The following is a 22,296-nucleotide window of genomic DNA, read 5'->3' on the forward strand; positions in this document are numbered from 1 at the left end:
TATTCACTTGTCAACCGGGAGTCCTAAGGTGGTTTGGGTAGTATTCACTTGTCAACCGGGAGTCCTAAGGTGGTTTGGGTAGTATTCACTTGTCAATACTATTGAGTGAGGGACTTAGAGATTGAGAGGTATAAGATTGTGTGTTTGATCCCCACTCACTAACTTTCTAACAATTAATTTTGGTTGTTTTAAATGAATATCCACCTGTCGATCAATCATGACTTTGCAACTTGACGTAATTAAATATCTACTGCATGAATATGGTTCAAAGAAAACCAACTACAATAATATTATATATCATTTTGTTATTCTATTTTCTCTTTTACACGATCATTATAATCAATCATTGTAAGAGAAAATTTAATTATTGGCTATATTGTACAATTTGGAATAAAGCCACCAATCAATTAGAAATGCAAATTAGCTAAATTTCTACCTAGTGAGCCTTCACAACTATTGGACTCTTAACATAATGCTTTCCATCTGACCAAATCAGCTTTCCAAATACATACTTCTCTTTTCCTTTTCCTTTCCTCACCTTCAATCTTATTTCAAACCTCTTTTCTTCACCAACATTTTTGAACTCCAAGATATTTGGCTTCACAGAAACAGTGATCCCATTTGGGTTCTGAACACGAGCAATGTATGTTGCTGGAGAACCAACATTTTTTAATGTCCTTGTAACTGTCACTGACCCAGAGAGATTTGGGACTGTGATTGAAGGATAGTTTAGGTTGATTAGACTAAAGTTCTTATGGCATGGGTGAGGAGCTTTCGAAAACACTGAGATTTGTGTTTCATCATATCCTAGAGCACATAAGAAGTTGAGGTAATCATTCACTGTTGTGTCATAAACAAGGCCAGGATCCATTGCTTTGTTTGGTTGAACATGTCCTGCTCCATAGCTAAATGGTGTAGCTTGGCTTTCAGTAGCATTCAGTATTGGCTCTGCCTCATTGTCTAATGTAGTTGCTGAAAGTAATAGAGGACAATTATTAAGACTAAGTTGAGATAAATACTTCTAGAAAATGGTGGTGACCAGAAATTTTTAAAATTTTTGTAACCATCTGGTAGGACCTTTTTAGGTTCAGCCAAATGTGTAAGTGTGTCAAATTTGACATTGTTACTTACACATATAAATTCGAGTTTTTTGGAGAAAATTAATTTGATGTTATGGTAAAGTTAATATTTCTGAGATAGTTTATAGTAGCTTGGTATGCAAGAAAGAACTTTAAGTGTAGGAAACTTGAGGAATTTCTTACCTGTAGTCATGATAGCTGATTTAATAGCAGCAGGACTCCAAGAAGGATGCAAGGTTTTCAACAAGCCTGCAATTCCTGAAATGTGAGGGCATGACATAGATGTGCCTGAGACTGAGTTATATGGAATCCGGCGATAGTCGAACTCTTGGTTTGTTGGCCCTTCAGCTTCAGTGTAGGCTGCTATAACTGACACTCCTGGTGCAGTGATATCAGGCTGAAAATTAAAGCAATAGTTGTTACTTATTAGATTTCTAAAATATGACAATAGGTTACAAGAGCAAAGCATGGTTTTGTAGTAAAAAATTAACACCTTTAGAATCTCAGGTACAATAGTATTTGGCCCTTTGGATGAAAATGCTGCCATGAAAGGGGCTGGCTTAGTATGCAATCGTGTTGTTGGATGTGTAATATAAACCACTGGAGACCTAAAAATAAAGTCCACACAGTCAAGTTTAAGTAGATCAGAAACTTTAGTCTTAGAACCTTTTTTTCTATTTTCATTTCATGTTTTCTTTCGTAATTAAGAAGTGTTATCATACTGTTTTCTATTTTTAAATAATATTTCTAGTTATTAGTCAAAACAAGTAATGAAAAAAAAAAAAATTCTCAAACTAAATAAGTTTACATTGTTTAAAAAAAATAAGGGCCAAGGAAATTGTGCAGGTACATAAGTTTGAGTTTGTTTCATGTACTTATTAGACCTGAAATTGTAAAATAGTAATTCATATATTTTGACTAAGTGGGTGTGTATAGTGGGCCTTAAGTATAGTTCAAACCCCCCTAAAGTAGTTATAATCTATGAAGCATTAACATGGCACTAACACAGTAATAATTTGATAAAATGAAATATTTGAATGTAAGGTGTCATGTCGGATACCGGGCACGCCTTTGATGTGAAGTGTCAGTTCATAGGTTATAAGTAACCGGCATGATATTACTATTAAGTATCAAAACCATACTAGAACGCTAGATTTCTTACTTGGATGAGTTGATGTAATTAAAGAGAGCTAAACCATCAGAGAAAGTGATGTGAGTAGCAGGAAGAACGTGAGGATCAGCTATAACTTCATTCCCATTGATCTTATCATTGACAAGGACCATCCCAACAGCACCAGCTAGAAGTGCTTGCTCTCCCTTGTCCACTCTTGCATTTATTCCTCTCAGGCATATTACTATCTTACCCTTCACCTTGCTGGGATCAAGAGTTCGATTCATGCAAAGCTTGCTGCATTATTGAATTTATTAGATTACATTACATTGCCTTCACAATTTTTTTTACCATATATATATATATATGTATAGTACTATGTTTGTGCCAATTCTAACATGATGATTCAATTGTTTGATACATACGCATCTTCAGCTGTTGCACTCCCCAATTTAGCATCTGTTGCTAAAATACTAGGGTAGAATTTGTCTGCTAATCTTGTAGCTGATAAGCTTTCTCCCTTCAATCCAAACAAACAAAATTATTGTGAGTCAGCATATATTCTTGTAATTTTACTAAACAAAACTAATGTCACATTATTTGTCACATACAACAATGTCACCAAAATTGAACATATAATATTATTACCTTGAGGCTTATGTTGTTACCAAGGACAACATAACTAGGGAACTCTCTATCCATAGTGCTAGCACCAACTGTGATATACCAAGGAGCAAGGTTTTCTGCAGTAGCATCACTAGGCCCACTATTACCAGCAGAACAAACCACAACAATACCTTTCTTAGCAGCATGAAAAGATCCAATGGCAACACTGTCATTGAAAAGGGAAGAAGAAGAACCACCAAGTGACACAGACAAGACATCAACACCATCATGGATTGCCATATCAAAGCCTGCAAGTATATCTGCTTCAAAGCACTCATTACCATCAATTGGAGGCCAACAAACCTTGTATGATGCAACTCTGGCTTTTGGTGAACCACCCTTTGCTGTTCCATAGCCTTGACCAAAGACACTGATACCAGATACCATGTTGCCACCAGCTGTTGATAGAGTATGGGATCCATGGCCTTCATTGTCACGTGGTGACTCAAAGGTTGAGTTGAGTGGACCAGCTGCAGATGCATAGCCTTTGTTGAAATACCTTGCTCCAATCAGTTTCCTGTTTTTTTTTTTTTCCTCACACATATTAGTTTGCTTTACATAAGCTTTTTCAAACCTTAAAGTAAGTTCTATAATTTTTATTTGATTTTTTTTTTAGTGTTAATGTATATTTTAATCCTTAAGAAATACTATGAGATTAGATTTAAGTTCTGAGACAAATTAAAGCAACATTTTAACTTATGTAAAAAATAAACTGGATCAATTTAATTAGTCTCTCTACTTGAACCACAACCACCATTAGAATATTGGATCTCGCCACTTAGACCAATACCTATTTGATAACCATTTTTATCACACTGTATATCAAAGATAAAAAGGTTAGAAGAGTTAGCTCTTAGAGGGTTACTAGGATAAAAAAAAGTTTCAAAGTTTAAAAAGCTAATTATGATAGTGATTTAAAGTTTAACACCGTATGTTTTGAATGAACACTTTTTACTTTTAGCATTCGTGTTTCTAATACGGCAATAAAATTGACAAGGTTTTGGATCTTATAACATGAAGTTGAAGGTATGATTATGTGAGAAAAAGAAAACCAAATTTAATCAGAAAGAAATGTAATAATGAAATATAAAGGTAATGAAAACATCCTTTACTGTAATAAGAAAAATGTATTGCAATTATAAGTCAACGACGATAAAACCATCCTTTTTAGCAATAAGAAAATGCGGCCCTTATTGGTCCCAAAAAAAGCAATACTATGAAATAAAAATAAAAGTGACATAAAGTGTGGCAATAAGGGTGCAAAGTAAAATGAATAAAAATAAAAAAGAAATTAGAAGATGCATGGTACCTGTTGCAGTGAAAAGCATGATGATGATGATAGCCCTTGTCACATATTCCTCTCCACTTTGATGGAATTGGTCCAAACCCTTCATCACTAAAGCTCTTGGATTCAGGCCAAACACCTAGAGGATCAAAAGTAGTAAGTAGCTAGTGTGGACAAACTTAGATAACCACTATAAGAAGCATATAGTAAATTGGAAAATTCTACTTTCTTCCCATTGGTTTAAACCTTACATAGATGGTCCTATTTTGGCTTTCATTTCCCACCCACATTACAATTTTCTTAATATTATTGGCGACTTTATCATCTCTTGCATGGACTAACCCCACATTGCCATATTCACAACCCCACTTCTCATACCATAAAACACACCCAATTTTTTGTTTTATTCGTATTATAATAATCAACCGGAAATCATAAACTTATAGTATCTCGTTCACTAAATATAAGATCTTATTAAGATTTTTATTTTCCCTTTTTATACTATGAATATATATATATTTTTTTTCTTCACAGAAATTCAAATTTAAATTCACTATTTTATAGGGATTTAACTTTTCTACTAGATCTAAGCCTAATTAATTTATAGACTTGATTTAGAATAAACAAAACATACGGTGTTAAAAACATAGATTTAGCATGAATTAAGAATTGTAACTTTTTGGCAAAAGAAAAATATAATTATATAATATTTCTAAGAAACGAATGAAAAAATGTGTAGTTAGTCATTATATAGCCTTTTCAATGGTGGTTGTAGACTAATGTGGTAAAAGAACTGAATATTGGCTACCCAATCGTGTGTGACAAAACCTTATTCAATCAAACTTTCTTCCTTGAGAACACAAAAGCATTGGTCTTGATTCTTTATAACCCAATGACGCCCAGATTCAAACAACTAATATACTAATCTTATGAAATCGACCTTTTCAACATAAAAGTATTCAAATACTGACTAGTCGTTATTTTAGTAGGGGCAAAGGGATAACGATTTATAATAACTATTAAAAATCAAAACTTTGTCTATCCTCTCCAATCATGTCACATGTGTGTATGAGTCAACGATCTAGATTCAATAATCTAATGCATATATAAGTTTTAGTCTAATTTTTTCTTTAAATTTTATCATTTATTTTATTTATATTTTTGTCATTATTTATTTAATCATATATATATATATATATTCATATATAAAGGCGATACCAATTTTTTTCTAGTTATTTTTTCTTCTAATTTTACCTTTCATTTAAAAATAGTTATTTACAATTTTATATTTTTTTATTCAATCAAATAATTGAAATTTTAAAAATAAAATTATTTTTATTCAAAAAAAAAAAAAAAGCATACGGAACTATATAGAAGGGGTTGCAAGTTGCAAATTTTGTTTTGCAGCTATATTTGAAAAGAAGAATTAAAAACTTTCAACAAAAACAAAAAAGTAATAAAGCGACCTGTATCGAGGTTAGCTATAATGACACCTTCACCAAATCTTGCTTTGTTCCAAACTGAAGTGGATGGTATCACTCCATTTTCTTCTAACCCCATAAACTCCCATGAATGAGTTGTGTGTAGTTTCCTTCCTCTATTCTCAAACACCGACAACACTTTCGGATGCTCTACAACCATTTTTCACAACAACAACGTATCAGAAACTAACAAACAAACTAAAACAGAGAAAAAAAACAGAGTACAAGGTTCTTATCATTCATTTACTTGTTATCTCAGCTGCTACTTCTTCTTCCAAATTTGCAGCAAAACCATTTATATGTCTTGTGTAGGAATAAAATATTGACTCTTTTGCTATATTAGAGCTACAATTAACAAAAACTCAATCATTTCAATTAGCTTAATAAAAATTGATGATTGAATTTCATCATGTGTTACTTTGGATATATAATATACCTTCCCAAGAAAGATCCCAGAAACTCATAGTGAGAATCTGTTACACGATTGAAGTCAACTGTTGAAGACAATTCTGAATCATGTGAATGGCCTCCTAAGTACACCACATATGACTACAAGTGTAGAAATTAAATATATATTATTTTTCCAAATATTACAAGGATTAATATTAGTACTGATTTTCCTAGCAAAATGTTGTAATGTCTCACCTTTTTCACTGCAAAAGTAGGTTTGTGAAGTAGAGAGACAAGAAGAATTATGAGGAGAAAATGAAGGGTATGAGTTGGTAGCCCCATTGCTTAGGAAAATTCAGCTCCTTTGGTTTTGGTTTGTTTTTTCAATGCAACAGAAGCAAAACCTTGGGTTTTATATTGAATAATATCAAGACACTATTATGCCTGCTTCTGGAAAAAGAGCTATTTTTATATATATGATAGAATCATATAAAGTATCAAAACTTGTATTAAATTGTTTATTATTGGTACATGATTATACACGATTTAATCTCTAGTGAAATCTTAATAGGTGAAGCTTGCCAACCTGGCAGCTAATAATTGTAAAATATATTAGTAATAAAAAAACAAGTAGGAACACTTATTTGTAGATTCAAACCTTCGTATTTGGAACCTCCCTTTCAAATATCTTTTGTGGACTATTATTACTTGTTTATGAAAGATACAAAGTGCGTTTTTGTTTGAATTTGCAGAGTTGAGCAAATTGTATTTCAACCTTATTAATCAACCGAGATATGTGAAGTTGACTTCAATTACTTTTCACTAACACCATCGTCTAATTGTTCCACAACTTGGATATGTGTGCCAATTTTGTTTCACACCAATTCTTTTTTATGTAAGAAAATTTTAGATTAAGAAACCACAATTATATGATTTATAATGAAATTTATATATAATTTTTCAATTGTAGAATTATAGACTTAAATTCAAATTACGACCCAAATGTGAGAATATAATGTGTGTCATGTTGATTGTTTGTGACCAACCAACAAAAATGAAAGCATACTGTCACAATTTTTTAAGCAAAAAAAAAAAAAATTAAATAAATTAAAGGAAAATAACAAAAGCACAAAGGGACCATGCTTAAACAAATTACTACAAAACAACAATACAATGCTATGTGTTGCAATAAAAAAAATGACATAGTCTTTTTCTTGTGGGTCATAATCGACATTAAATATAGAAAAGGATTCCAAAGGCCCCTTACTGGCTGAAATTCTTAAGTTAGTTACAAGTCAAATTTTGTTAAACCCTGTTTTTATAATAAATCTTTTATTAACAAATAAATGTATACTCACTACATTGATATTGCCATCCAAAACAAGAAGTGTGTATAAAAAAAATGAATTTTAATTTTCTAAAATTTAGTAATTTATTTTAATAAAATGAATAATATTAATAATTGATTATTAAATAGAGGTTGATATTATGTACATATGTCTAATGAATCATAAGTAGTTATAATATCAACTATTACTATTTTGATTAATATCTTTAATGCCACCCTCCCTAACTATTTTTTCTGATATTTAAAATATATATATATATAATTGATTGTAATTTGTTATAATATATAACCATTTTTTATTAATAATATATAAAAATTAAACTATATAAAATATATGTTGTACGAAGGGGGACACTCATGCAAGATCAATTATATGAAATAATATTTTTTTCGAAAAAGGCATCATATTCCCATTTATTAAAAAAATGTATTCTTTTTTCACTTTTTTATTTAAGTTTAATATTAAACACCGTTTGTAAACACACACAAAAAAACACTATTTGTTTGTTAAATATTATGTGATTCTTTACCTATTAAGATGTGCCTCTACAAGGGTGGAGGGAGAAAAAATTCTCCATGCATGCCAATTCATGAGCACATAAAGTATTGACTTAACCACAACATAATATTTTTTTATAGAAAATAAAAAGAGGATATGAGGGTTTCCAACGTATATAATTATTTGAAAGATGTAGAGGATATGAGGGTTTCCAACGTATATAATTATTTGAAAGATGTAGTTTACAGCGTTTGTGAAAAAAGCGTTGTAATAGGTAGTTAAATTCAATGAAAGCGCATGTATTTTACAACGCTTGTGAATAAAGCGTTGTATTAGGTAGTTCAAATATTTTGAAAGCGTATGTGTTTACAACGCTTGTGAAAAAAACGTTGTAACTGATACGCGAAAGCGCTTCATTTTACAACGCTTTTTTGACAAGCGTTGTAAAAGCCTTATAACGTTATGCGCAAACGTTATATGACCTACAACAGCGCTTGTTTTACAGCGCTTGTCAACAAAAGCGCTGTAAAAGGCTCCGTTATTTTTAAAATATATTTACAACAGCGCTTGTGTTTAGCAAGCGCTGTAAAAGGGGCGTTGTTAAATGTCATTTTTAGCGTAGTGAGAGGTTAAAAAATTGGGGTTTACAATGGCCACCTAGGGCACCCTTGTCTCCGCCCTCGCGCCTCTATATATAATTTTTGTTTAAAAAAAAGCTTATTTTTTACTAGAAAAAAATTTAGAGCAAGTGATTCAATATTATGCCGAGTAAAAATACTTCAGTGCTTGAAATTATAAAAGTATGCTAATTTCCTTAATTTGTTTTAAATTTTAATTCAATTAATAATATTATTAAGTTGGACATAATATTTATCAGAACTTCGCAAGTATGTGAATTAATTATAATAATATTTATCATGTCTTCTAAAATAAAATAAAAACTCTCAAATTAATGAAATAGTAAATTCACTTTCTAAATTAAAGAACGTCAATCAATTTTTTTTTAGTTCTTCCATCAAAGTCAATAAAAGATATTGATATTAATATTTTTTTATGTATCAAAATAAGCATTGAACTTTTAAATCTTGCGTAAGTATGTAATTCAGTTCACGAACTAACAAACGTCGAAGAAGTTATAAGAAAAATGACATAATTGATATTACTATAAATTTAAATGACATAATTGATATTCCTATAAATTTAAATGACATAATTGATATTCCTATAAATTTAAATGTAAATTGATTGTTATTTTTCAATAATTGATATTACTATAAATTTAAATGACATAATTGACACGCTCTAGATTAAAATGTGTGTGGACTAGGCACATATTCGTAGGGCAAAACTCATAAGTTCAAAACAGAATTAAGAAGAACAAGGATGAGCATCTCGAAACCAAATTAAGGATATGAATAGTTGTTTACATATTCAAATGAATTGTGTGAATAAGAGGATAAGGATGTGATTATTCCAACCGCGCTTTTGGTGAATATTCTTTATCTTCAAAGCCGGTTGGAGAATCAGTAAGCCAATATAAGTGCCGAATATTTTTTTGGTCACAAAGTGTGGGACACAATTCACCACAAAACAATTCAAGAATTTTCTTTTCGACCACTCCCCCCAAATCTTATCTTACTTTTTTTTAAACCAAATCATGCAAACACTAATCTCTCCAACTACCATAATCTATTTACATAATTCATTTCTTTCGACATTTTATTTTTATACGTCAAAATCAAACTTTTGACTGAATAATTAAAACACGTATACTTGCTTACTTTTGTTACAAGATGCTATAGCTAGTGGTTTTTCTCGATTCATTGTATAGTTGGTTGTTTTCTCCCTATTCCTATCTAAAAAAAACATATTACAAATCTGCTAGACATTTATCGAGGAAAATTTGTGTTGTTTTTCTTATCTTAGAAAATTTTGATGTATTTCAGGCATATGGTCCTCACACTCATGAAAGGGAGACACGTGATAAAAAAATTCCGTATATAAACTTTAATTTAGTATTGATAGTATTATTATTTCTAAAATAACATAAATGACATTACTCTTTATTAAGGCATAAATGACATTAATTATCAACTTAATTAATAAAAAAGAATACTGTACTACTTAATACCCACAAAAAGTAGAGTACTACTTTTTTCAAGGGAAAAAAAAAAGAAAGAATACTACTATCATAATATAAAGGATACATGCATAAAAGTGGGTAGCATTTCTTTTGGAAAACAAAAAGGTGGATAAGTGACGATCCTTGAAGATGGTTGAATTGGACGACCGTCTAGAATCCCAATTTTTTAAGATATTAAATCTTGTTTTATTTCAGTAATATTAATTAAGATATTTAAATATAATATATATATATAATTAAAATTATTCAAATAAAAAATTAATAAATATCTCACTTAATAGAAAGTTTGAGCTGTATAGTATACTATATATGAGAAATTTTTTATTAATAATTAGATTATTATTTGATAATAACATAAAAATATGTTGTAAATATTTTGAAACTTGCCAAAATGTATAATTCTTCTAACTTTGATGGAAATCTTTGTCTAAATATTTGAAGTCATTAAATAAGATTTAACAATCGAGTTAAAATATAATTATATATAATATTGATCAATTACTTGAAAATATTTATTTGTTTATCCCAATGTCAGAACATTTTATTTTAATTTTTCTAAATTTGGTTTTTAAAAAATCTGAAAATGATTTTTTAAAAATCTTAATTACAATTAAATCTTTAATAATTTTAAAAAAAAATACAAAATATAATATTTAACTACAAATGCAACTTTTCTTTTTCTGCTAAGGCATCTAAATTCTAAGGATCGGCCCGGGAGACACCTATCCCCACAAGAGTGACTCATATAATTTGTTTAATTAATATCATATATGAGATCATTCACCAGTTTAGGAACGTATGACATACAAAGATTCTAAAAAGACAAAAATAACAAATAAGTTTAATAAATTGTAAACATGTTAATACAAAGTCTAAAAAATATGCATTATTACTGTTGCTTCGCAACAAAGGAAACTAAAGAAGTGCTCTGGACCATGATGTATTATACCAGATGCCATTCGGATGATAGATTCAAAAAATTATTTTAGTTCATTATGATTGTAGGTTTGAAAAATTATGATAGTTTAGTGATTCTTACAAAATCGTTGTGATACCAAACATATAATAATGCATGTTTGGTTTTATTTACCGTGAGATAAATAAAATGACAGTAAGTCACACTAATTAGTATAAGCTACAAAGTTTAAGTTTTTACTAAATTTATTTTGTATATCCTATAGTAGAAAAAGGGTATAATGAGACATGGTTAAAAATTTAGTTGACTCTAATTAAAATGCGTGCCTATTTTATTACAATTTAAATGATGTGCAATGTTGGTGTAAATGAACATTTAATGAAAACTATCCATGTTGCTACATCAACATGTTTTTGTAAGTGTATTTTTAAATGGATGTCGTGATATTGGGAAATAAAAATCATTCAATCATATATATATTAAATATATTATATTCTATTATAATTAACTCACTCAAATAAAGAATTAAATTCACGACTTATTTATATATTTCTATCAAATTAATTTTGCAATGAGACTTATAAACAAAATAGACCGACTTGAGTAAGATTTTTGTAATGGTGTAAAGTCTATCTTTTTATAGGAAGATTTTATCATATACTTCTTCAATTATACACTTACCCTGCATTCTACTAAAAACAACTATTTTACATTTGAAAACAAAACAAAAAAACAAAAAATGCCCATTTTAAATAAAAACAAAAAAGCAACCGAAAAATTTAATGAAATTTTCCATAACACAAGTTTAAATTTTACTAAACAACTCAAAATTTGAATTATTTGATATATTTTTTTAAAAAAATTAAATTTCTTAAAATACATTTAAAATATTTTAAGGTAGAAGGAATTTTCAAAAAAATTTAACAGTTGGAATAGAGGTATAATTTGAAAGAAAAAAATTCAAATTTTCATTTGTTCATCAAGGGAGCATATTTTATTTGGAACAAGGGACCGTTTTTTATAAATAAAAAGAGAAGAGAATATGGAATATCACGCGAAAAAACATCAAAAATCCACCATGAATAATTGTGTTTGATTATCTAAAACTTCTATTTAAAGCGATTTTTATCGAATCAGGAACAAAATCAAAATCATTGTACTCATAAAGTGAATCATTCTCTCGGGACCACGTGGTCTATGAAAGAAAATAACAAACAAATAATTACATTTTTAAGACTTGTATAGATAAAGGATCAACTATATATTAAAACAAATTTGTGAAAAAAAAATACTAACATAATTTAAAAGAAAAGGATCGAATCACTAATATAATTTTTTTAAATAAGAAGCTATTGCAAGAAGAAAATTAAAATCCTAACAAAATAAAGACAAAGGATTATAATTTAACTAAAAAAACTTTTAAAAAAGGCGGGAGTTTATTTGAAAATAATATAGGGTGTTAATAGTTGTCCCATTTTTAATTGAAATTAGTCTGGCCCAATGCTTAAAGGCCGCAACTTATGGGCCTTCTTTTCGTTCGAATTTAGTTATAGAATAGAATCTCAACACAAATAATTAGAAAGAAAAATAAAAATAATTAGAAAGATTTTGGAAATATGACAACAATGCTTTTTAGTTAGTTTTTAAAAATAAAAAATTGGAAATAATATACACGATTATGCATTTTCTTCTTATTAGTACAATGCAATATTGTTTTAGGATGACTCAAAAACATTTTTTTAAGAATAGTACAATACAACGTATAGTTAAGTAATTAGCACAAGTTTTTGAAAGATAAATTATATATTTCATCATATGAACTTTCTTGTTTATTAATAGGGTGTAACGGTCATTTTAGATTTGTTTTTTCGGAGAAAAAAATATGAACCAATAAGAATAATTGATTTAGTTTTAATTTTTAAAAATTTAAGAAATTTGTGTTTTTTTCTACAGGAAAAACTTATGTTAATAAAATAAATAAATGAATAAATTTTCATCAAACACTATATTTTTCATACTATTAAAGAAAATATATTAGCTATAATGAAAATATATATACACATACGTATATATGATTAAAAAATACATGAATAGAAGATATTTTTGAAAGATAACATTACTCATATAATGTGAAATAAAATAAATAATAATAAGTTCTTAAGTCTTAATTCAACTGGTAAATATTTATTATTAGGTTCGATGTCTTGTCTTGAGATCGAACTCGAGACATTGCAGTTGTTTGATTTAATTATGAAATAATTTACCATACATTCTAAGACCAAACAAAAAATAATAATAAAATATAATAATTTGATTCAAGTTTCAGGTGATCAGTTTTGAATTGTATGAAATAGGTACTTGACCTAATAAAAATCGGGTTTAATTGATTTGATTTAGTTTGAGTCTGACATTAAAATACTAAACTAAAAATAAGATATTAAATCAACTATTGTGTATTCTTTAAATTATTTTAATATCAATAAGAAAAAAACTACGACAAAATGTGTGTATGGAAAAATATTTTTAAATTTATTTTCCATAAAAATTATTTTAATTGATAAGAATTCAAAGGAAGGTGGATTATATTTTAAATTTTTTATCTTAAAAGTAATTTATAGTAGAATCACTCAAAAAATAATTATACATTTAACCAATCATAAATTTTCAAATGTTAACTTTAATTTTAACTACCTTAAAAATTACATATAAAAGAATTTATAATTAATTGAGGGTGTGAAAAATACTAATCCTAAGTTGATTGAAAAACATGGTTTGTCCCTTATTGCATATCCAAATTTTGTGGTGGGGCTATCAGCATCAACAACCAACAAGAGACTAATAATCATGACCCTACTATAGATCAAGATATCATATCTACATCAAAAATTGTAAGGCTTTAGTTAGGAATTCGGAGGGAAAGCGTACGCTGACGAAGAATATCAAATGGATGGATAAAATTTGAATTTAATGGATATGCACCAACTTCTGATGAGAATTATTCATTTTGTCGTATTATAATGTTATAATTCTAGATAAGATCATACATGAGACAATTGTTAGAGTATATCTAATTACATAAAAGATTTGTATATCCAATGAGTAACAATTCGTTAGTATAAGTAATTATATTAACTAATTAACTATTGTATTTAATTATATTAATTATATACTAATTAATATGTTTAATATTTTTTCGCAAGTTGAAATATGTCTACTATACTTTTAGTTTAGAAATTACAAAAAAGAAATATCGAAAATAAATCGACTACAAAGGATATGAATTATTAAAATTTATCGACTAAAAATTTATTTAACCTTCTGTATTTTTTGTGTAGATAAATTCTAAAATGGCAATTAAGGTTAAAAAGAAAGAAACTTTGTTTAATCATTTATTTTTTGAATGGATAGAATCTAAAATATTAATTAGACTAAAAAGAATTATATTTAGTTAACCATGATATAAGGTAGAATGCCAATTAGGAGAATTATATATCAAATTTTAGGTGTTATTGAAAAACTTGTTTGAGACATATATCTACCGACCATCATCTACATGAAATCTTGAAGGATCTAAGTGTATATTTTTTTGATGTTGGAGATGCTAGAAATGATTTGGACCACAATTGATGTGGATTTGAGTTCTTCCACATTGAGATTGAAGATCTAACCAAGTGGTTTTATCAAACAAAATGGTGAAATAAAAGAAACAAAGATAGATTAGATTGAGAAGATGAAGAATGAAGGCGCCACAATCTAAATATAAGGGATTGATAAGTCAACGAGGAGTCACCACAATAAAAAAAAAATCATTGATAAAATTTAAGCAAGTTCTAATTCAAGAACTCACAAGAGGAGATTAGCTCACTAATTATTCTTATAAGAGAAATTTTAATTCATTTCAAACTTATAAATATTAATTATAAACTGGCACCATTCTCTAGGTCCATTTTGAGCTTACGTCATTTTTTTTATAAATAAACTAAATGCAAGGAAATAAAGTATCTTATAAAACTAAATCAACTAAAACAAATTAAAAATCAAAGTGAATCAACTAAATCTATATTAAAACTATTACAATTCCAAATTAAAGCAAACTGGAAATTATTACTGTTAGAATATTAGAAATCCCACAACTTCAACATGGTATCTAGAGCATATTTCGATCCTCCTTGAAAGATTCCGCCTCTATTCCGCTGCCGAGTTCCCACCAGTTAGGGAATATAATCATAGTTTCTTTTTTCCAACATTCCGATATGTTTCACTCGTTTTCTATTAAATTCGTTACTGTCGCCGCTGCCACATTTTTGGCAAATTTTCCTGCAAATAGCAGGCATCTCCATATTAGGTCATGCATGAAAGCGCGTCGCCAAAAGTTGTCACACGCGCTGCTAATCTCTCATGCGAGTAGATCTGTCGCCGTCGTCGTCTGCTGCCTGTCGTCGCTGCTGCATGTCGTCGTTGCTGCCCTGTCTACTAATGCTGCTTGCCATCGTTGCTGGAAAAATTTTCCGACACAACCACTTTCATTGTGTGCGGAATCTCCCAATCTGCACAACTCAGATTTCTTTTAGGTCAAAAGTTGCTCCACGCAGATCATGTGCCTCCAAGATCCGCCGCGTTCATCTCACGCGCCGCCACCAACAGCCTCGAGCTCAGGCGCATATGTCAACCTTCCGGCATAATGTTTCAGTCGTCTAGAATTAGTTTTTCTTCCTGGTTTCAGATTTGTTTTATGTTTTTTCTTTCGAGCCACATGCATACAGTTTGGCAATTTGTCCCAGATACACTGGCCCTATCTTTGTCCCAGATGTATTGGCCTTGCCTTTCTCTCCCTGAAGCATGTCTCTCTCTCTCCTTGAAGAAAATTCAAGTTTAAATTCAAGCTTCCAAATGCAGTTTTTTTAAAAGGACGGACTTTGCTTTGTTCAATTGCTTGGCATGAATTTCTCTCATGCTGATGATCATTCCGGCTATCTGGCTAGACTATATTTATAGCAATTCTCTCTGAATTCATCTGCATCTCTGAGTTGCTTATCCATTCTTTTGCAGAGCAAAACATTGTTTCCTTGTAACAAGCTAAAGCTTAGTAAGCTTTAGCTTGAGGGCGAGTGTTAGAATATTAGAAAATATGTTATAATATCTATTATATTATATTAGAGTATCTTGATTTATTTTCTATGATCAATTTATAATCATAGAGAATCTTAGAATATCTCTCTTTATTATTATGATTTGTTCTTAATTTAGAATTGAGTCTATGTTTCTCTATAAATAAATGTATTGAATCTTTTGTAATCAATTTAACATAAAGCTATTATCAATAATATTCAAATCCTTATTATTTTCTCTTCTTCTTTTCTCTAAAATCCCACAGCTTCAACAATTACAAACCAAATTAAAATGAATAAACTTCATCCTAATTTATTAAAACATGGATCGCATGTTCTTGAGGTGCTTATCAACAAGAGTCAAGATTTTATTTACATGAATAAGTTTGATTGTACTTGGACTTCTAAAACATTTACTAAATTTGTTGATGCATGTGGTGTTGCCAATAATTTTGTATAGAAGTTCCTTGTGATGGGGTAATTTCAAATTTCTCGATAGATATGACAACAAATGTCCGACTTTTAAAATTTTGAAGAAATGAGTTTTGAATGGAGAAAAAAAAAAAGAGGAAATAATTTTTTTTTTTTTTTTGCATAAATTTTGTTAGCAAATGTCTTGTCCTTAATACCTGTTGTCTTATGGATTTTTTTTAATCATCATCGTTATGATTGAGACAATTATAACTTGGAATTTGATAGCAAATGAGAAGAAAATTAACAAATTATTCAAGAAAATAAATCAATTAACCTTTGATGAAAATTTTCTCAAGAAAAATTTATGAAAGAAAGTAGTTGAATAATTATTTCTCAGATATCATATTACAATTCTAGATATAAATTATCAAATGAGAGAAAAGTAAAGAAAAGTATATTAAATAATTAAAGAATAATTCAAGTACATCAAATAATTTAAAATATTTATATAATCAATGAGTAACAACAAGTTAATATAATTAACTAACTAATATATTTAATATATATACCATAGAAATGGAGTGATATGACAAAATGCATAAATTTTATTGAATATCAATAGAAATCAGTTTACACTAATGACAATTTCTCATCATTTTAGTTCCAATTTTTTATTGTTAATATTTACTTTTAAGTCAATTCATATGTATTATTTAAATTTTTGAATAATATTTCATAGTCATACCTACAACGTTATAAACATTTATCTTTTTTTTTTTAATAATCAATGAATTAAATATAATTTTTAAACTTTTATCTTTTAAAAATTGACGTTTTTGAAATCATATGTGATATTAAACGCATGCAGTATAAAGCGTGAAGGGAAATTTGTTTAGAATATGGGTGTAAAAGATCTAATTCGTTTCATAAATTTATCTTGACTCGTAAATAATGAGATGAGTCTGACTCGATTTCAAAAAAATAAAAATAAGAAAAAGATAAAAAAAGAATTTTGAATTATCAGTATGTCCCAAATTACTTTATGATAGATAATTATTTTTTGTTATTATTTTCTGTTATTATTAATTCACTATCTAAAAAATTATCAATTGGATCACTAATTTAGTGATTTAAGAATTATAGAAGACCAACCTATCTAGACAAAGCTAAATCCTACTTTTTCGTCCTAGATTAGAATATCAATTAATGTAAGAAAATGAAATTAGTGGTTAATGTGTCTTTTTGTTTAGCCTCAAGTCAAGCCAAGTCAAGTCGTCGAACAACTTTGCAATTTTGTCCGCTCTTCTTCCACCACGTGTCGTTTCTATAATCTCCAACTCATTTAACTAATATTGAGGTAACTATATCATTTTGTCAAATTCAATTGATATTTCTTCATAAGGTCACATTCACAAATCATAATTAATAAGTAGTAATTCGTTATCTTTTTCCCTATATGTGTTGTTACTAATCATGTATAGAAAATTATTGTTTTATAAATTATCATTTTATTCATTTCAATAATAAGTATGAAATATATATCGATATGTAATTGAAGATGTAGAATACTATTTTCAATTATTAGAATGAAAATGAATATGTATGAACAACGTAGAATGAACCGTTATATAGGCAATCCATTTTATCATGAAAAAAAGAACATTTGTTAATTAGTTTGCATTTTCAATTAGATATATAGAATGTTTTGATTAATTGAGACAAATAGTGAGATTGCAATTATGATTTCTGAATGTGTGTACAAGAGATTTAGTATATTTTAATAATTTAATTTATATTTAATTGGAATTTTAATCCTTTTATTTTAATTGATTTTAATAGTCAATCAATCATAACCGTTGAATTTGTAGTGATGTTTAATTTTTACTGTAATTATTTCTAAAATCACTTATATAGTTATAAGAAAAAGAAAAAGAAATATTGCCTTCAATAAAAAAAATATACACATTAACTTCACTAATATTAGAGCATCACAACAAAACAATTGTCGAAAAAACCTTTAACAAAATCATATGGGAGTATTTAAAAAAACAGAAACTTATTTGAGAGATATATCTAAGGAACATCATCCTCTACAAAAAATCTTGAAGGATCAAAATGCATATTTTTATGATTTTGGAGATGCTATAGAAATGCTTTGGACCACAATTGACGTGGATTTGAGTTCTTTCACATCGAGATTGAAGATCTAACTAAGTGATTTTATCAAACAAAGTGGTGAAATACAAGATAAAAAAAAAAACATAGATTAGGTTAAAAATATGAAAAATGAAGGCACCACAATCTAAAGCTAAGGGATTGATAAATCAATGAAGAATTGCCACAATAGTAAATGAGTCATTGATAAAATTCAACCACGTTCTAATCCAAGAAATCAAATAGGAGAATTATCATTCTCATAAGAGAAATTATAATTCATTTCAAACTTATAAATATTAATAATCTCTAAACCTAAACGGGTCATAAGTGACATAATTTTCTAAGTCTATTTTGAGCTTACATCATTTTTTTTATAAATAATTTAAATGTAAGGAAAGAAAGTATCTTCACTTACCCATGACATCGACTAAATCTATATTAAAACTATTGCAATTCAAAACTAAAGCAAACTAAAAATTATTACAAATTAAAACAAATAAAATTCACTCTAATTTATTAAAATATGGATCATCTTCGTGCTCTTGAAATCCTTATCAACAACAATCAAAATTCTACCCACATGAATAAGTTTGATTGTACTTAGACTTCTAAAACATTAGCAAATTTGTTGCAGATTGTAGTTTTACCAATAATTTTGTATAGAAGTTATTTTTGACTGAGTAATTTCAAAATTCTTGATAGACATGACAACAAATGTCTCACTTTTGAAATGAAAAAACGAGTTTTGATGGAGAAAATAAAAGAGACCAAATAATGTTTTTTTTTTCTTCATAAATTTTGTTGGCCAAACACCTTACCCTTAATACCTATTGTCTTATGGTTTTTTTAAATCATCATCATTATAATGAGATAATTCTAACTTGGATTTTGAGAGAAATTGAGAAGAAAATGAACCGGTTGTTAAAGAAAATAAATCAATTAACCTTCAATAAAAAAAATTTCAAGAAAAATTTGAAAAATAAAGTAGTTGAATAGTTATTTCTCAGATACCATATTACAATTTTAGATAGAAATTATCAAATGAGAGAAAAGTAAAAAAGAAATATATCAAATAATTAAATAATAGTTCAAGTACATCAAATGATTCAAAAAATTTATATAGTTAACGAATAACAACTAATTAGTATAACTAAATATTGTACTTAATTTGAATAATTAATTAAATAATATGTTTAATATATATCACATAGAAGTAGAGTGATGTGACATAATACATAAATTTTATATTAATGACCATTTTTCATTATTTTAGTCTCAATTTTTTTCATTGTTAATATCTACTTTTAAGTTAATTCATCTATATCTTTAAGTTTTTGAATAATGTTTCACAATCGTATCTACAACATTATAAATATTTTTCTTATAAAAAATATAATTTTTTTAATAATCAATAAATTAAATAAAAAATTTAAACTTTTGTGGTTTAAAAATTGACGTTCTTCAAATCTTATGTGACATTCAACACACATGCAGTAGACAGTGTGAAGGGAAAGTTGTTTTTACACGGCTAGATTAGAATAGCAATTAATGGAAGAAAACAGAATGAGTAAGTCAAGTCAAAGTCGTCGCAAAACTTTTGCAAAGTAATTTGGAAATTTGCACACTCTTCTTCCACCACATGTCGTTTCTACTTCTAGGAACTTACTAGTATCGTCATTGGAATATGATAACTATAATCATTTTGTCATTTTATAAATTATCATTAATTCATTTGAATAATAAGTATATGAAATATATATTGATATGTAATTGAAGATGTAGACTATTATTTTCAATTATGAAAATGAAAATGTATGAACATTGTAGAATGAAGATTAAAACCGTTATATAGGCAATCCATTTTATCAAGAAAAAAAATAACATTTGTTAATTAGTTTGCATTTTCAATTAGATATATGGTGTTTTGATTAATTGAGATAAATAGTGAGATTGGAATTATGATTTTTGAATGTGTGTGAACAGGAGATGTAGTATATTTTAATAATTTAATTTAGATTTAATTACAATATTTATGTTTTTATTGATTTAATATATTTTAATAATCAATTATACTCGTAGAATTTATAATGATGTTTAATTTTTACTATAACTATTTTTAAAATTACTCTTAAACTCACGAGTAGACACTAGTTATATAATAATAATAATAATAATAATAATAATAATAATAATAATGATAATAATAATAATAATGATAATGATAATAATAATAATAATAATAATAATAATAATAATAATAATAATAATAATAATAATAATAATAATAATAATAATAATAATAATAAAATTTTGTTGCAGTAATTATAAATATTTTCTATTGATGATATTATTACATGATGGAACAAGTAGGGTCCTGATATGAGTTATTTATATCATAAACAGAGTAATGAGGAACAGTAGTTATATAAGGCCATGTCACAATAGCCTCTTCTTTCTTCTCTTCTTTCTTCTCTTCTTTCTTTTCTTCTTTCTTTTCTTCTTTCTTTTCCACATCACCAACGCTCACTAATTCAGCATGACCAAATTTCTTTCTTAGGAGACATGCTACTTTAACTGAATCCACACCTTCCCCAGTTACCTCTATTTGATCCTTGCTCTCTCCTATTATACTTGCACCTTCCACTCCTGAATATTTTCATTTGCACATTCATTCATTTCGTTAAACAATGGTTTTTAATAAATTAACTTTTTGAAAAAATATATAATATAATGGTGATACAAATTTAGTGTATTTTATATGGGGGAAATAAGTTTTCGATCCTTATAAATATAGCGTATTTTATTTTTAGTTTTAAAAATTTTCTTTAAAAAATAGTTTCTTAAATATTTGTAATTAACAATTTTGGTCTCTGCTTTTAAATCAATTTATGTGTATCGTATGAATTTTTGAATGATTTTTGCATGCATGCATGTTTAAAATATTATAAGAGTTTTTCCCAAAAAATAATTAGAATTTTTTTAACAAGGAATAAATTAAATATGATTTTTTTTTTAAAAAAATTTATATTTAATTAATTCTTTTGTTACAAAATCTAAAATTTTGTAGGATGCATTTTTAAAATGTTATAAACATGTCTCTGCAAAAAATTATTCAAACATTTAAATGATACACATGAATTATCTAAAAAGTAGATACAAAAATTGTTAATTGAAAAATATTTGAGAGATCCTTATTCAAAGAAAAATTATTAGAACTAAAACAAATTTAATATACTTATAGATATCAAAAACTTTTTTTTTTTATAATTACCTGAAACTCCAACTACAATGGTCATGGCTTTGGACTTCGATTTTTTGTTGTTCATAGACACCTTGATCACTATTTTTTGCTGCAAACATTTCACAATAAATTAAAAATATATCATCATTTGATGAGTTATTGGAAATGTTATAATATTAAGTTTGACAAAGTGGTGTAAATGAAATCTAACTCCATATATATTTATATTAAAAGTCATCACCAACCATCTAGTCGTACAAGTTAACTATATCATGTACCATGAACTATATAATAGTCCAAAAAAAATTTAATTTACTAAATCTTTGATTGGGACTAATTAGGAGAGATAAGAGAAGTGCAAAGAATATTAGTGCTCAATCCAAATATAATTATATGCAACTATGACCACGAATACTTACTAGTTTTATATAAAACTAAAACTACTTTATATATATATA

General features: G+C 27.5%; 2 protein-coding genes across 2 annotated transcripts in view; both read right to left on the reverse strand.

The window, feature by feature from the left end:
- Positions 1-261: 261 nt before the first annotated feature.
- LOC101495348 (subtilisin-like protease SBT5.3) lies at positions 262-6,540 on the reverse strand. The gene is made up of 11 exons (XM_004502043.4): positions 6,268-6,540; positions 6,059-6,171; positions 5,870-5,967; positions 5,608-5,772; positions 4,166-4,280; positions 2,839-3,373; positions 2,616-2,710; positions 2,242-2,487; positions 1,573-1,687; positions 1,263-1,476; positions 262-972 (listed from the first exon to the last, which is right to left on the reverse strand). The coding sequence occupies exons 1-11, from the start codon at positions 6,352-6,354 to the stop codon at positions 437-439; spliced, it is 2,319 nt and encodes a 772-aa protein (XP_004502100.1). The 5' UTR covers positions 6,355-6,540; the 3' UTR covers positions 262-436.
- A 14,354-nt stretch (positions 6,541-20,894) lies between these two features.
- LOC101495677 (heavy metal-associated isoprenylated plant protein 46-like) overlaps positions 20,895-22,296 on the reverse strand; it is a 1,775-nt gene continuing 373 nt past the window's right edge. Inside the window, exons 2-3 of the mRNA XM_004502044.4 lie at positions 21,869-21,947; positions 20,895-21,243 (exon numbers count right to left, since the gene is read on the reverse strand). Of these exons, the coding sequence (XP_004502101.1) occupies positions 20,948-21,243; positions 21,869-21,947 (375 nt within the window). The 3' untranslated portion in view covers positions 20,895-20,947. The remainder of the gene's footprint in view (positions 21,244-21,868; positions 21,948-22,296) is intronic.

This window comes from Cicer arietinum, chromosome 5 (assembly GCF_000331145.2).
Source record: "Cicer arietinum cultivar CDC Frontier isolate Library 1 chromosome 5, Cicar.CDCFrontier_v2.0, whole genome shotgun sequence".
Classification (NCBI taxonomy): domain Eukaryota; kingdom Viridiplantae; phylum Streptophyta; class Magnoliopsida; order Fabales; family Fabaceae; genus Cicer; species Cicer arietinum.